A 16,940-nucleotide genomic window follows, 5' to 3' on the forward strand; every position below is an offset into this window, starting at 1 on the left:
AAATACAGGACAAAAATATTAATGCATAAAATATCACAGTATTACAGCACAGCTGAGGTTGGAAGGGACCTCTGGAGATTATCTAGTCCAACCCTCTGCTCAAAGCAGACTGCCTGGGGCCTTTTTACAGTCGTGTTTGAATTATCTCCAAGGATGAATACAGGAGTCACTGGAGCAGAAAGTACCTACTCTGTACCTGAGATGCTGTCAGGAACTATTAAAATACACTGCAGCCTGTGGTTTTGCATACAAGGTAAAATGTAAGCTGGGTTTTTGGTGGTTCTACAATAAAAAAATTGAGTCTGGAGTTCCATGTGAGGGAAAAAAAAACTGGGAAGACTAGGACACCACAGGTCACCACCACTGGTCAAGTACATTGCAACTCAGTAGAGATGAACACAACCTATCTCTGGTTTCAGAGCCTAGATGTGGCTCTGACAAGATAAAGCAAGCAATAGCACCACTTTTTAAAAATAACTGGCATTAGAGCTATTACCACCACTTGCATAGTGCTATTCATCATCTGCCAGAACCATTCTTTTAGCAAATGTTCTCTCCAGTCATTAGCACATTATCTGTGGGGGACAGCTTCTAAAAATGGGCTTGATGAAAATGTGACTTTTCAAACTGAGGGGTGTTGTTATAGTTAACAGTGCAATCTCTCACTGTAATCACGTCAGCAATGAAAGCAAAAAAAATGATTCATCTTCAAAACATTTCCCTTTTTGCTTGTTTTTCTCACTGTATGATGTTTCATTGCTAGGAAACACATGCAAACTCCTGCTGAGGATTCCCAATAAAAAGCCAGTGCAAGCAGTTATCACCAGATTGCATAATTTTCTCCTCTGCTTAGAACAGCATCTACTTGCAGCCTCTAGGAGCTGAGGGAGCCAAGCTGTATTTTCTCATGGCTTTTTGCCTCTAAGTGCATAGCCACTGCTTCTCCTAGAAAAACACATCAGAAGTGCTTATTTTCTCTTCTTTTCCCTACAGATTCAGGGTGATCTTGACAGACAGACCACTTGACTTTAATCAGACAGTCATATTGATAAACCTCTGGGTTTAAAATGGCACTGACATTTCAAGGGTTTTAGTTGGAGGGAGCATGACTCATAAAGCTTGGACTTGAGGGGTTGGTGTACGCTAGCAGCACACAGCTTTTATATCAGCCATTTCCCAGGATCTGGTGAAGTAGCTATACATCCATGGAAGCCTTTCTCCATCTTTGGGTGATTGGCAAATTGTGAGCACTCTTTTCACTTTGCCATCTTCACTGTCACTGTTGGACATTATCGATTGTGACCACTGACTATTGATACAATGACAAAAGGGCTTTCTGCTGAAAACTTTCAATGAAACCTCGCAGGTTCTGTTATAGGGGATCTCTTCTCCTAAACTGCAATTATGAATTAGATTAAACTTTTAATATTTATGATACACTAAAAAGCTTATCCCTTTAGTCCATAAAAATGGAACAATAGCTGGTTGTATTTTTAGGGATCATGATGAGGTTTTGTTACAGTTGTTTTTTACTAAAATAAAATATGCCAAGTCTCCAAACCAGATGCCATTTTAACTTTCACAAATGGAGCAAGCACAGGAAAACAAGTTGTTCCACAAAGTCTGGAACCAGGGATGCCTGATTGCCCCACTTGCTTTCCTCTGATCCTCCTCATAACCAAGAATTTTCTCAATGCAGCAACTCCCCTGTACCCCACATGCAGGTCCTTTCCCCAGATCTCCTGCAGAGACATCACTGCTGCAACACTGCAAAAGCAGAAAGTGCACAACTTGCTGCTCAGGAAACACAAACTGCCTTGGCATCAGGATCAGGGCCATTTTAAAGTGAAATAAAGTAACTTCTCTTTTTAAATTTGATTCCCCTCTAAACAATTTACAGATATGTATCAGCACCATTCAGTTAATGTTTCATAATATGTAAGAGCTTAATTTAACCAGGAGAAACACTTATAAATGGAATTATTCATGCCCTCTGTTTTTCCCCACTTGGAGTTTTCTGCTTCCATGTCTTTTCTGTTGCTTTTGCCTTCAAGTCCCATCTGGTCTATCCACTGTTTCAAGCCAAGCTATGCTGACATTTCCAGCTACATCCTCAGTCACTTTTGCCTGAATATCACCTCCTATGTGGAAAAAGAACATCCTTAAACATTTCTACGGGACATGTACTTATTACTGGGGTGCAGTTATAAGTCATCCTTTTCTCCTAAAGTCACTTAAGTCTTTCCAGGCATTTAGCGAAGTATTTGCTCTTGCCTCCCACACAATCCTACATGACCCTGATGAGAAACAGCTCCTGAAGTTCTGGGACAGCACTCTGGCCTCTTTTTGTTTTGTATTCTTTATGCCTTTCAACATACAGTTTTTTTCCATTACCTGCTTCTTTAATTTTTCTCTCCTTTGCATATTTTCCATATGACAAATGCATCCTCTACTTGATCATTACTAGGTCTGTATGGGAGCAATCCAATTTTGTGAGGTAGGCCTACTTTTGGATTAGAAGTCAGAGCTACAAAAGATTTACACCTGTTCTGATTTAGGACTTTAGTACATGCTTTTCCAGGGCCAAGAATTTTCAAAGTACTCCTATGCAGTAGCAGGTTCAGAGAGGGAATTTTCAGTGAGGCAGATTTATAGCTTTCAAATATATAAAATCTAGCATCACTGTCCTGCCATATCCTGATGTCAAATGATTCATTGGTCCGGGACCTTTTTCTATCTCAGCCTGGTCATCTTCCCAGAAATTACCAGCCCAGGATACATTTCCTCTGGTAGGCTGTGTTTCAAAGCAGGTGGATTAATTCAAGTTGGATCATTAGCCATGAGCTACTCAGCCACACGACCAACTTGTACACCACGGAATACCTATTTCCAATATGGCTTGTAAAATAATTTTTTTTTGTAAATCTCTTTATAAAGATCATGAGAAGCTATTGGAATGTTAAAGGTCTCTCATAACAAATTGGGAAGACTGGGAAGACCCTGAAAAGTGCAGGTCAAACATGAAAAGCTGAGGCTGGTATTTCAAGATCATGGAGGGGAGATGCTATGAGAGGAGGGCAGACAATTCTAAATTCTAAAAACCTTCAGCCTACTGCTAGACATCACTCATGGGAAACATTGTTTAACTTCTGTGGATAATGATCCCCCTTCTAAGTCTTAAAACACACTGTATACCAGTGCCTTCTTGAAAAAAAATAAAATATGAAAGCACAGCATATTTGATAACAGATAATTTTGTTTTCCACTTGGATATGACAATGGCATGTACCTTAGAGGATATGCATATCAACAAGAATCAGTAATTTAGCAATTGGTTTTGTTCACACCACTGAAAAAGTGTAAATTTTTGTTAAACTTGTAATTTATCAAGCTAAACACTTAACACTTTTTAAGTTGCCTAGGCTTGGGGAATTACTCATGACACAAGTCAAAGCAGTCATGGGGTTACTCTAAGCTGAGACTAGTTGCCTACCAAAACATTTCCCCAAGATTCTTCTACCAGATGAGAATTATGGTAGTTAAGTGCACTAAGCTGCAGGTATCGCAGAACAATGCAGCTACCTGCAGCTCTTCTGGACTGGGGACAATTAGTTAGTCAAGCCAGGACAATCCCAGCTTGTTACTAAGATAGGATTTCAGCCATTCTTGCATAAACCACTCCTTTTTTGAAGAAACATTGAAGTCACTGTGTACCAATAATACCACTTGGATCTAGCCTAGTAGCTTTATTTTCTACAACAGAATTGCTGAGTCATTGGAAAGGACAAGCCAAATTCATATTAGACATGTTGTAGAATAACATATTTTCTTCTGCAGAATAAATGTCAAGTAAATATCACTTAGGACTGAAGGCAGTTGGACTGGGATGGCTGAAAACTCTTGGAGCATAAACAGGGACTTCTAAAATATCAGGAATTTAGCAACATGATGGAAAACTTTGGCCTGAATGAAGATGTACATGTCATCTTTAACCATATAGTGAAATCTGACTGATTTACACATAAACTCCAGCTGGCAACGGAAGAAATGCAGAAACTGTTTGACACAAACAGACAGGTCTTTTGTCTACAATTGCCTCAACTTCTGGATTCCTGGCTTCACAGGCATGCAATGCAGTGCAGCTGTGGCCATCCCAGGGAAAGCAATGAGCTGGGTGTTATTTGAGTATGCTCTGAGCAAATACTGTCTGAGAGTTCTGTCTTCTGAATAGTTACAGTTTGACAGCTGCTATTTATTATGAGAAAAACAGCAACTGTAAAGCTGCTTGCTACTTTATTTACCTGAAGCTAAGCAGCAACCATGCTGCTACGATCTTAAAAGATAAATTTTTTACTTAGAACTTCTGACCCCAAATCACTAGGGACCAATTGGTCAGGTTGCTGGCCATTAGTTACCAGCATGTTTTTACTGTCTTGATCCCTTCCAAGATTAAGCACTATTTAAAATTATTACAAACATTATATTCCTGGAATTGGGTTAATAGAGAAGAATGCTGATTTTGCATACAAAGCTTTGCAGCTCCTACCTGTAAAGTGCTGATGTGAACAGGAGTCCCTGTGCCATTCACAGTGTTCTTCTTGGCAGCATTTCTACCCTTCCCTTCTGCTTGCTCTGCCTTGGCAATCTTTGCTTTTTCAGCTTCAATTCTCTTTGGATTGTTTAGCATTACCTGAACCACAGCATATTCCACCAGGGATGCAAACCCAAAGAGAAGGCAAACAATCAGCCAGACATCTAAGGCCTTCACATAAGACACTTTGGGAAGTTCAGCAGCAAGAGTGGTACATTCAGATGCCAAGCTGAGCACTGAGAAAATACCTACAAAAAGAGAAAATAATATATTGAATAAGAAAACTTCCCTTTAATGACACTGGCTTTGCTCTTCCTCTGAAACAGACAATAGTGAATGATGTTTTGCAACAGTGAATGGGACTTCACAATGTGGTCGGTGCAGCAGGTGTACAAAGTGCACATGCCTTCAGCTAATGAACAAGTTAAACACTTAGGTAGGATAATGCAGTTAATGATGAATTAGTAATAATGATTACCTTCATTTTATAAACAGAGAAACAAATAAGTGAGGCTGAACTGGTTGTTATGGTTTCTTGTCCCATCACACATCACACAGTTGGGAAATGGGGTTTCCAAAGACTTATCTTACAATGTGCATCTAATTCTGGGAAGGTGGAAGAGAAAAATATGATACTTAAACCAAAAAATGGAGTCCTTTAAATTAGAATAGCATTGTCCCAGAAATCTGAACTGTGCTATAGCAGGAGGAATTCTCTGAATGAGCTGTTCACAAGTGTGATATTCAGACCTTAGGTAAAAGGGAAGTTTTTCCTGACAAGCGAAGCTGTATGACCAAATCAAAATCCTTTGTTCCCAATTCACTGAGAAAAGATGAAAACGTGGAGGTGACTGAGGGTCACAGTCATTCCCTACTTGAGCTTCCAGGATCAAGAAGAAGCTTTCCAGATAAAGGGCATTTCATGAAGCCCTTATCATGAAAAAAGCCCATATGTGCAGAGGCTGTTAGAAGGCCGCACTCATCATGGATTTCACCAAGCATTTCCCCTAATAAGGCTTCCAAATGTCACCATCAACACAGGATTCATATCACAAGAAACAAATACAAGCTTGACGCCAAAGAAAGATTTCTCACAGGCTCCTGTGAAAATAGTAGCATGAAGAGCTACATTTGCAAAAGCTAACTTTAGAAATGGCTATCATATAGGGAAAAATTAGTTCAATCTCCATGTTCAGAATGTCTCATTTTGGTTTTGTGAATGCTAATGATAAAAATCTTTATTTATGAGTGGGAGGCTTCATGAAATAGAATTGATGTCTATAAAAAATGTTGGCTAAACGGAGTCTCAACTATGTTTGTTATGGTGCATGAAATTTTTTTCATTCACAGGGAGATTATTTCGTTCAGATCCATTTTAAGTAATTGAGGATGTGAAAATGTAAATTAAAATGAAACTATCTGTATTGGCCTATGAAAATATTCATTTCTACTTGATCACAAGCAACACATTCTTTAGCTGCTGTTCCCATTTGGATTTCAATAAGATTGATATGGTATTTTATTTAGCATTAATCTCAAATGGACAATTCACTAGCTCTTAGAACACTGACGCATAAAGAAATGTTTACGGTCATGTGATTTTAAACTGCAAAATTTTATGATGTTTTATTTAGAAATGTGTGGTATCAATGTACCACTGCAAAGCTGGAAACTTTTTCGGTCCATGGGGATAATAAAGAATAACCAGATGTGTTATCTCAGAACAGAATGATACAGCAAATACTGAACTGAATCCTCAGTGTACACTCTGGCTAACTTTCCATCTACTGTATCGGAAGCATTCATAAACAAACAGTGTATGCATGTCAAACAGCTCTGCATGTCACTGAGCTCTTGGGGTCAGCAGACCATGCCAGAGCTGTAGTCCTGTGTACAACCCAATAAGTCAGATAATATTGTTACTATTAACTCTGTGTCCTGCTATTTCATAATAAATGAAGGGCCTGCCTACTATGTTGGGCTGAGCAGCATGACTGCATGAGCTTGAAGTACTTTCATGAAGTAAGTCTCTAATGAAATAAAGCCAGTGAGGTAACAGGAATGCTAGCTCTTTTCCAAGTATCATTTCTACTAATCTTCAGAAAGACTTCTCTGATAGGTAGCTATTAGGAGCCTACTTATTATCCTGCTTTCTTACTCATCCAAATGTTGAAATTCCTGTAAAATGCATATTGCCAGTGTTTGCAGCACCACCTATGCATAGATGGATCAGATTTGTCCAGGCTGAGACGAGTGGAGATTGTCATCCAAATGCTGGAACTACAATCAAGTGAAGTCTTAAAAGCCAAGGTGGAGTTTACAGGACTTGGAATGAGCAGAGTTCAGTGAAAATGATGAGTGGATAATGGAAGTGAAGTTGCTTTCAGGGTCCAGTGTCATGTAGCCAAAGCAACTGAGAATGGCTCAATGGTGCTACAGTGGATTGTGACAGCACATGAAAATGCAGGTTACCCAGTGGGACTCTTGCAGCACTTGCATCAGGATTGATCCAAAATGACAGCCAGGACAGAACAACAATTAGCAGAGTAGGAGCATAAACACCCATCATGTAAAATCCAACTTGTCTTCTTAAAGTGAAGATTACTTCTACACAAGTGTAATAACCTTTAAAGAAATAAATGCATTAATGTTCAATGTGCTTTGCAGGTGAGTTTCTGATCCATATCTTCCAGGTCTTTTTCTGCCTAAAAGCAAAAGTTCAATGCTTTGATTTTCTTTATAAAGGTAAAGAGTTTAATTTGAAAAAAAAAATCAAAACATGGATTTACTTAAGCACCAAGTGTGGTTACGGTGTGGCACTTTGTGCTGTAAGGAACCCTTCCACTTTTCAAAGCAGCAGGAGGCTGAAGTGACTCCCAGCTTGATGCTGGCTTCAAGAAACAGTTCAGACAAAACCAATGGAGTGTAGCAGTCCTACTAGTTTAAGCTCATCTGAAAATCCTACTTAGCATTAATTTGTGCAAAAGATGAATTAAGAAATATTAGTCCAGCAGGTTTAGAATGGAATGAAGTGAATGAATGTGACTAACTGGAGACTTCCTCAGTACTGGAAGTCAGTACAAATGACTTCTAAAGTTGGTAAAGACATTCTTAAAAAGACTCTGGAAAAGCTGTGAATTTTGTAAACAAGGAAGAATGTATCAAATCTTTTAAAATTAACACCTAAAGCATACAAACTTCAGACAATGTTTAAGATGAATTCAACCCGAAACAAAGTTGCAGTTACTAGATGTTTTGCTGGAGATATCAAATGTATCAAGAAGTCTGATAACCAGAAAATAATTTCTGTCCATATTTTCACTCAATTAGAAGAACTGGAATTTCTATGTTAATAATAACACAACAGTGTTGGAAAAAGCCTGAAAACTTCAAAAACTATTCTATCACAAGAAAAAGGCATTTCTATGTTATATTACAAAAACTTCAAAATTCAAATCAGACTGTGTTTATTATCCAGGTGGTGAGATACTTATTTAGAAGATAGAATATGTCAAAAAGTTCTCCATTTACCTCCCATATTGTATCAATTAAGTGCTGTACAATGATACATTGTAAAAGTACTGTTTGGGTATAAAAACACCACAACAACAAAAACAGAAAACATGAAGGACAAACATCCTTGTGTAGAAGACACTATACTGTATTTTATAGCTCATTCCATCATCTTCGGTGATCACTTCGCTGAAAAATTTTCCCTCTATAATTTATAAATGGATTCCAGACACTTTTAGGTTTTGTTTTTAAATGACTGATGACCTTCAAAATCATTATTTGTTTGTGTTATGTAGGAAATACATTCTGTATGCTTTCATTTGAATAATATTTAATCAGACAGAGTATGGTATCTATTGCCTCACCATTCAGCTCAAAAGGACCTATTTGATCTGTCATAAAATTGATGAATAACAGGAAATTTGCAAATATAAATATTCAATGTACTGCTACAAAAGCAGCCCAGATTTGCTGACCCTCTTTCAATTTAGGCAGGTATGATAAAACATCAGTTAACAGAAATAGGCAGTAAAGATTAAGGGGTTTTACAATTGTCAGGGAACTCCTACACAAGCCATAATTTTGAAAATCTGCTCCTTGATGCAAAACTTCTCTTGATTATCTGACAAAATTATTTATCTCCTTGTGTGAAATTTGCTGTTAAAAAATACCTTCAGCATAAGAATTTTCAAGTAAATTAAAAAAAAATGGAGCATTGAAAACAGCCTTTAAAAATATTTCATCGTACTTAATATTTGACTCACATTACTGAATATTAATTCTGGTTTTGGTTATAAGATTAAATGGAGGTTCTTTACAGAATGGATTTGCAATAAAAGAATTGTGAAAACTTTTCAAAATGGTTCTCTCATGTTCTTTCTTTAATGTTCAAAGCACACATACACAGAATGTGAATATTTTACTGAACATTTTGCACCATGTCATTTGTGGTCACAAGTTGCTGAAATTTGAGAGAATACCAATGATTTTCTTTGTGTATAATTCCTGAATATTTTTCTTTAGGGTTCCTAAAAACTTAGGGTTCCTAAAATAGGGTTCCTATCTATAGTTTTTTTAGACATTTAATTTCAGATTTAGGGCATACCTCAGAATAATCACAATAGAATATAAGTTTTACAATTTTTCCATTGTATGAATTTTTTTTGGGAAATGCAAGATCCATTCCTTTAGTTTTTCACTACTTTATGGACTATTTTTTTCAGGAATTTCATTTTTTAAATAGGAACAAAATATTTCTCTCACTGCTAAGAAAGGTTTTGCCATATCCTGAATGCCATTACTGCTAGCTGCTAGATATGCTTTCAAAAAAACCAGAATTTTTCTGAAGAGAGCTAATTTCTTATTTACGAATTATAAATCACCCATGAAGAGTGGATGAATTATGTTCTTAGCATGAGATCTCACTCATTCTGCAGTTAAAAACCAAAGCCCACTTTTATTTTCATTATCTTTTCAAATTAAGTTCTTAACTCTGAGATCTGCTAAGATTTCTTGAGATCTCTCCAGGCTTGGAATCTACCGCAGGAGCAACTGCAAGCAACAGAGCCTCCACTTTAGGTGAATAGCCAACAGGAAACTTTCAGAGGGTCCTCAAAAGCTGCAGCACCACAGACTTCCCAACTGAGTTTTAATGGCAGATTTATTCCCATGATGTAAAAGCATTGACTAAAATACAGCTGCTCTTGTAGAAGGTCTTGTGGTTATCACAGTGTGAGTCATTTGGATATAATTGTAGGCAGGAATCAATCAAGGTGAAAAAGGTAAATCATTAAAAGCCAGAGTACAGAAAACATTGGAAAAATGTGTGCCAACATTACAAAAATAATTATAGGAATAAATAAACAGAGGACTGAGGGTTGCAAGCAGCTTTCAAAAATGACAGAATTTCCAGAACATTTAGAAAAAGGAAAAATCCACATTTTTGTGGATTTTTGTGAAGCATTTGGAATTACACTCTAGTACTAGCCACTTATGGAAAAAAAGTCTAACCAGAAAATCAAAATTTACCCACTTTGCTGCAACTGGCATGATTCTGCACGAACAATCTTTCAGAAAAGTTGGACATTTACAAGCATAAACAGGTATTAGGACCATAGAAATAAAATGGTGATAATAAGACCATGATATCTGTAAGTAAAGCCAAGGCAAACATTTAATCTCTTCTTCAACTTGTATATTTCTATATTTGAACTAGTTTGTAATGATCACATATTAAACTTACCATTATATGAACTACTCATTGGTTAAAAGTAATGTATTTTATCCCAGGAAATGTAAAATATGGACTGGAATATTAACCATTAACTATAAACAGCAATTGAAGGAAGCTTAGAGTTTTTTACCAAGAAAATAACTTTTATTACCTACCTGTGCCTTTGTAATACTTGGTACAGTTACCATATTCAATATCCTCCTTTTTAATATCAAACTGAGGCAGAGCAATTTTCTCTAGCTGTACAGGATCTCCAGACTGCCAGATAAACCGTAAGTCATCAGTTGTGTAACCAACTGCAAGACAAAAGAATAATAATAATTGTCTAAAGATCCACCTCAATCACAATAAACACTGCAAGAAAACCTAGCATATATGTATTGTATATCTTCCAGTCTTTTTCTTTTTATTTCCTGCTCAAATAAATAAATACAAAAATTAAATAATCTGCAGCTGGATTTTTATGTGGGCTGAAGTTGGGACTTAGTGGGTGAAACATTACATTATCAGCAATATTAGGATGACTAAGAGGTATTTGTTACAGGGTGTACTTTTCAAACAAAGAAAGCAAAGCTGTATTTTCCACAGCTTTCAAGCCTCCATACTCATCCATACTCTACTTCAGCAAAATATGAAAAAGATGAATTTTAATGAGTCTGAGTAACTTCAAAAGAATTTAACAACTCAATTACCATGATGAATCTTGGTGTTTGTGTAAGACAACCACACTGCTCATTTTCTTGGCCTAAAAGCCCTGATTCAAGGCAGCATTACCATTCAGGAAATACTTGCCCAGGAATTAGAGCAGATGTGCAGTCCTACAGAAATCAGCTCAGTGCCTTCCTGACCCACTGAGGACAGACAGAAAGACCTCAGCAAACCTTTGAGTGCCCAAATCCTATTATATACAGCAGCACCAAGTGAGAGGCACTGCAAGTTAGACTCACAATATTCAAGAATAAAGCAGTATTGATTAAATATGCATAATCAGAATCATGATTTACAAGACATTTTTTTGCTACCTTCTGTTCATTAAAGATTAACTTAATTCAAACAGAGATAATGTGTGTTAGATGGAAACACAGATGAGGAAACATAAAAAAGATGGAGTTGGAATGCATCATTTTGCAATTCAAAGCCTGAAAAAAACGTTTAAAGAGCCATTATTTTTCTGGAGGCATTAGATTATTCTTTTTAATTTTTGAAAACCAGCTGTGATTAAGAAAGTCAAACTGTTCATAAATGATGTCTTTATGATTCACAATAATTTAATAAAAATCACAATGTTTCAAAGCTTCATAATATAATACACTATAAAAAAATGTTTTAATGTTTCATTCATAAAATCATTTTTGCCCTGTTCCAACACACAGCATATCACAAAACTGCCAAGATCCTTTATGATAACAATTACTGGAGAGTGAAAATTGTGTCTGTAGAGAATACGTAGAACAGGGGATTATAACTGTGGATATGAGAACATCTTAGTAACTGATGGCCTTTTTTTGATCTCAAAATTTAGCAAGTAAAAACAAAATATTGATTTGAAAATAACCTAAGAGTAAAACTGCCAATGGCTAGCAGGGAAAGAACTGGAAGAACAGATAGGAAGTCATGGGTACCCTTCTTACTTCTGATAACTAAATTAAAAGGTAAAAGAAAGTTTAGTGGCAAGTCTTTTCAAAGAAGCAAATTTATTACATTTGATTATATCATCTTAACATTATTTTTTTAATGAGTAGTTTCTCCTTGCATGACCATATCTTTCAACACTTGTAAAGTAAGTGGACTTGCTGGACTGAGAAACCTTAAGTGAATTTCTATTAGTATTACTAATTCCAGTTTAATCCCAAACTGACTTGGGTTTTCCATAAGAGCTTACTTCAGCTAATGTACATATATAGTAGTGATGAACAAAATTACTATGGACATACTAAAATTCTGAAGATAAATGCTGACAATCAAAACCTAACTTTTAAAATTATATAATAGTAATAATAATAATAATAATAATAATAATAATAATAATAGTAGTAGTAGTAGTAGTAGTAGTAAGAAGTAGTAGTAATAGTAGTAGTATTAGCCTTGACCATATTGTGATACCCTGCTCAGCTTTGGCTAACCTTACTTTTTCACACTTGTGACTTCTTTTCCCCGGCCTCCCCTTTCCCAGCAGACCTGCTGGAGAGCTGAACAAGTTGATACGTTACAGCAGGAGCAGACAGGAATAGGTCACCTTCCTTCTCTCTGCTTCATGCTCATTCTTATTCAGGAAAACAGAATTACCATGAAAGTGGGATCACCAAGGATTAAACTGTTGGAAAAAGCTGTAGTTGAGTAGACACCTGCATATTTGGGGCATGGAAAGGAAGATGGATTTCAGAAACATTTGTCTGCAACTTCCAGCATGGCATGAAGCCCTTCAGAGATGTGACCTGTCTGCCCTGTTGCAAGATTAAATCACCTGGAGACAAGGAATAGATGCCTGACTACATCCACAACACATCCTGAAACCACTTTCAAAAGGTTTGATACTGAATGATCTCACTGCTTTGGCATCAAATACTTTTCCTTCGGTACTGTATCAAAGAGGTTCGAAACAATACCAATGTATCATCAATGCAAGGGGATAAATTTGGCCCCAAAAACCTACAAAGCAGCACAGGTTGTGGAAGTTAAAACCACCTGGCAAAACCATTCTTTTTTCCAAATGATATGTTTCCATTTATCTCAGTTTATTGTAAATGCTTTTATAAAAGGCCTCAGCTATCATTCTGGTTGACAGCAAAAGCTAAAACTAAGAGTGCATAGTGCCATCTTAAATAGGGAAATGTACATTGGTAGGAACCAGTAAGTATCAATTTCATGATTCGTTAAAAATGTTGAGATGAAGTAAAAAGAATTAATAATTTTTGTTTGATTCTCATGCATGCCTAGAAGAGAACTGTTTTTATGGACAGAGTGATTTACATACAGCTTTCCAATTGCATCTTGCAGCGCTGTGTATCCATAGGAAACAAGGTCAAGTCCAATGGGCATGACAGTGTAATAGACAATCTGAAAATACAGAAAGTGAATTAAAAATTGTGTGAGTTGTCAGGTAAGCAGTAGAAGGCCATGAGAAAGAAAAACATCACAGGTTTTTGATTTTTATCTTCCAGAAGAGCAGAAACAAAGTTTAGAAGTTATAATTAGCGGTTTGCAATACAGATCTCTCTAGTATAAAATAAGACAATAAAATTTTATAGAGGATTTTAAAAATATAGAAGCTCACAAATTAGAGAATTACTAATACAAGACAAAATACATATAGGTCATAGAATAAACAAACCTAATGTCCATACAGAACAGAGTCCTGCCTCCAGCATTGGCCAATGACAGTCTTCTAAAGAAGAATATGACACTACAGCAATCCTGAAGTGTTATTTTGCCAGATATCCAGCAGCATCCAAAAGTTGCACCTCAAGGGCTTTCTAGACCAGAAGGGATTCTTCAGTATTTAAGGGACATCAACAGTTTTTTTGTCTCCAAGAAGTTGTTTTGCTTTCAGCTGCTTTCTGGAATCTAGGTGTCCTGGTTTCACCTGGGACAGTTAGTTTTTTCCCTAGCAGCTGGCACAGTGCTGTGTTCTGGATTCAGTATAACATGGATAACACACTGATGTTTTTGGCTGTTGCTGAGTAGGGCTTACCCTAAATCAAGAACTTTTCAGTTTTCCATACTCTGGCAGTGAGAAGGTACACAAGGCGATGAGAGGCAGCAGGGAAGGGATGAGCAGCTGTCAGCAGGTAGTGGCAATTCTATTTTGCATCGTCTCTCTTGGTTTTCTGTCTCTCCCCTGTTCCTCTTATTACAATTAGTGTTAGCATTAATACTTTTATTTTGTTCTACTTTGCTGCAATTTTTAAGGGGTTCTCGACCCACAACTTCTATTGCCTTTATTTTCCTGCTTCTCCTTCCCATCCCACTGGGGCCAGGAGGAAGTGAGTGAATGGTATTTAGATTCCAGCTGGTGTTGAACCCTGACACCACATAAAGTTTAATATGCTCACCATCTTGCAGCAAAGAATGCCACAGCTAACCTGCACACACTCCAATCATGCCTTTTTACCTATCCTCAGTCTGTCTCATAGTTCTTTAACTGTAAAAGAAGGCAAAAAATTAATGCCCATCCATTCTCTCTGTGCCATTAGTGATTTAGGGACCTCTATGGCACCACCTCAATTATTTTGCTTTTTCCAGTGTGAAAAGTTCAGCCTTTCTCAGCTGTTCCACACCTTTGACTGTCCCTGCCTCCCCTCCTACAGCTGGAAGACCAAAATTGCATTCAGAATGTAAGTATAGCATACTTTTATGCACTGGCATAACTTTAATCCCTAATACTTCCAAGAATTCAATTCACTTTCTCAAATAGTACTGAGCTATTAGCTGACATTTTCAGAGAACTATCCACTACTACTCAAAGCTAATTTTTTTGGCTGGAAATAACCAATTCTAGATCAATCAGGCTTTATGTGAAGTTAAAATAATTTTTTTCTCTCATGCATAATTTCCGGTTGTTTACATTGAATTTCATCCCATACTTTGTTGCTTAGTCATCAGATTGATTTGTGGTTCTCACTGTTGTGTCTTATCTTTACTGTTCTGCATATTTTGGTATCATCAAATGCACTTGCAAATTCAGTTTTGCAGATGATTCATGTTGAAAAGTACAGAACACAGAATAGATTTTTTTTGGTGGGGGGGGGGGCAACTGTTTTACTTCCCCTGATGTGAGCAGGAGCTGTTTATTCCTGCATTCAGTTTCCTAATTCTTAACCATTTGTGCAAGAGATTTCTCTCATACAAATTTTGCCATAAAGTATTTTGAGAACTGGAGAGTCTTTCATTTATACATGATAATACCTCTGTAAACTAGAAACACAAGACACAGAAATTATATATTTTAAAAGTATCATCAAATCACAGTCCCTAAAATAATTCATCTTACCTGCATACATATAAGAACATGTAAGAACATAGTGTGCTATTAAAATAAACAGAGTATTTTTAAAAGATGGCAATAATTTCTAACTTTATTGAACCTGTTTTTCTTTCTTGCACTTTTTCAGAGATAGTTTTTCCATCCAAAACACTTCCATTAGTATTCACTCAATATTCACTAATCGTTAACCATTCCTATTGAGCTCCTTTATAAATACCTGCAACCTAGCAAAAATATTTGAAAAATATTTCAATGTTTCATTTAACATTTGCTCTTTCAAAAGAGAAACTTCTTTCATAGCTGGAAGTTATTTTCTACTTTGAAATATTAATTTCTATATACTTCAAAACTACAGAAGCAGCTGAAATCAAAACCAAGACCTTCAGAGCAATCCAAATGAAATGCTTTGATTGCCCTATGTATTTTCTTTTCTGATCACTGCCAGCAATAGTCTTGAGACTGATTTTTCTCACGCTGTTTTGAAATGGTAAAAAAAGAATGCAAACTCTTTCATATTGTTTCTCCTTTTTTCTATCCATTTCTATTCCAGGAAGAAATAGCTCACGTGAACCTAGCTTCTCAAGTGGTTCCCTCTTAAAGGTAATGTTGCAGTATATTCAGATAATCATTCTTATGTCTTCAGGGCAATATGTTACAGCACACAACAGAAGAAAATTCACTTCCTGTTAGAAAATTTAGCCTAATCTCTACAAACTGTAAACTATAAACTCTCCATATCTGTAATTCACTATCACCTCCCTTTTAATCAGATAATTTGCTGGTTTAAGTGGATGACTATTTTTGTGTCATCGTGTATACCTTTGATAAACCAAGTTAAATCACCAAAAAAGTATATGTTAATTGCAATTCAACTGAACAAAAATTTGGAGGCTTCTGAAAAAAAAAATATCCAGCAAGGCATAGAAATTAATCAGGATTTTTTTCGCAGTACTTTTACAAAACATACATATTCACAAATTTTATAATTTCTGCTTTTCCTATATCTTTAGCAAGTAATCATAGTTTACTTTAATTGCTGCAAAAATTCAAGTAGTGTGCAACATATACTGTTTTATTGAAGGCTGTATTTCAGATAAATTATCCACTTTACTATGCTCTAGGAACCCAATAAATTATCAAAAGGGTTTAAATTTAGTTAGTTCAGTGTGTTATGTTATCATGTATATAGACATCAAATTTCTCACACTTGCAGTGCTATCATCTGATTTCTTTATACATAAGTTATTACAGCATTGTTTAGAAACTGTCTCATATAAATTTAAATGTTAGTAATAAATTGTATTACAATACTAAGGCTAATACAGAATATATATTTCATATATTTCAAAAATCACTTTAAAAAAACAGTGGAAACATATAAATGAAATACCTCATGCTGACTAGGACATCTCCATCCCGAAATATAAAAAGAAGGATATTTTCTTGTGTGACATCATGGAAGTTAGCATTTTTTTCATTTGCAAAGAATAAGTCTGGCTTCCAAAGACACTTAAACATAGTTGGATCCACTGTCAGTGTATCTGAACCTCTCCAGTCATTGGGCAGTTTGAGTCTGGGGTCATTCCACTTCTGTCTTAGAAAGATGTTGACTCTATAAT

At 36.2% G+C, this 16,940-nt stretch overlaps 1 protein-coding gene across 2 annotated transcripts in view; it reads right to left on the minus strand.

The window, feature by feature from the left end:
* GLRB (glycine receptor beta) overlaps positions 1–16,940 on the minus strand; it is a 45,645-nt gene that overhangs the window by 8,267 nt on the left and 20,438 nt on the right. Inside the window, exons 4-8 of one of the 2 annotated variants that reach the window (XM_005415578.2) lie at positions 16,712–16,940; positions 13,312–13,394; positions 10,493–10,633; positions 7,064–7,216; positions 4,547–4,839 (exon numbers count right to left, since the gene is read on the minus strand). In XM_005415578.2, the coding sequence (XP_005415635.1) occupies positions 4,547–4,839; positions 7,064–7,216; positions 10,493–10,633; positions 13,312–13,394; positions 16,712–16,940 (899 nt within the window). The remainder of the gene's footprint in view (positions 1–4,546; positions 4,840–7,063; positions 7,217–10,492; positions 10,634–13,311; positions 13,395–16,711) is intronic. The other variant, XM_031066351.1, reaches the window with a different exon arrangement.

This window comes from Geospiza fortis, unplaced genomic scaffold, assembly GCF_000277835.1.
Source record: "Geospiza fortis unplaced genomic scaffold, GeoFor_1.0 scaffold40, whole genome shotgun sequence".
Taxonomy (NCBI): domain Eukaryota; kingdom Metazoa; phylum Chordata; class Aves; order Passeriformes; family Thraupidae; genus Geospiza; species Geospiza fortis.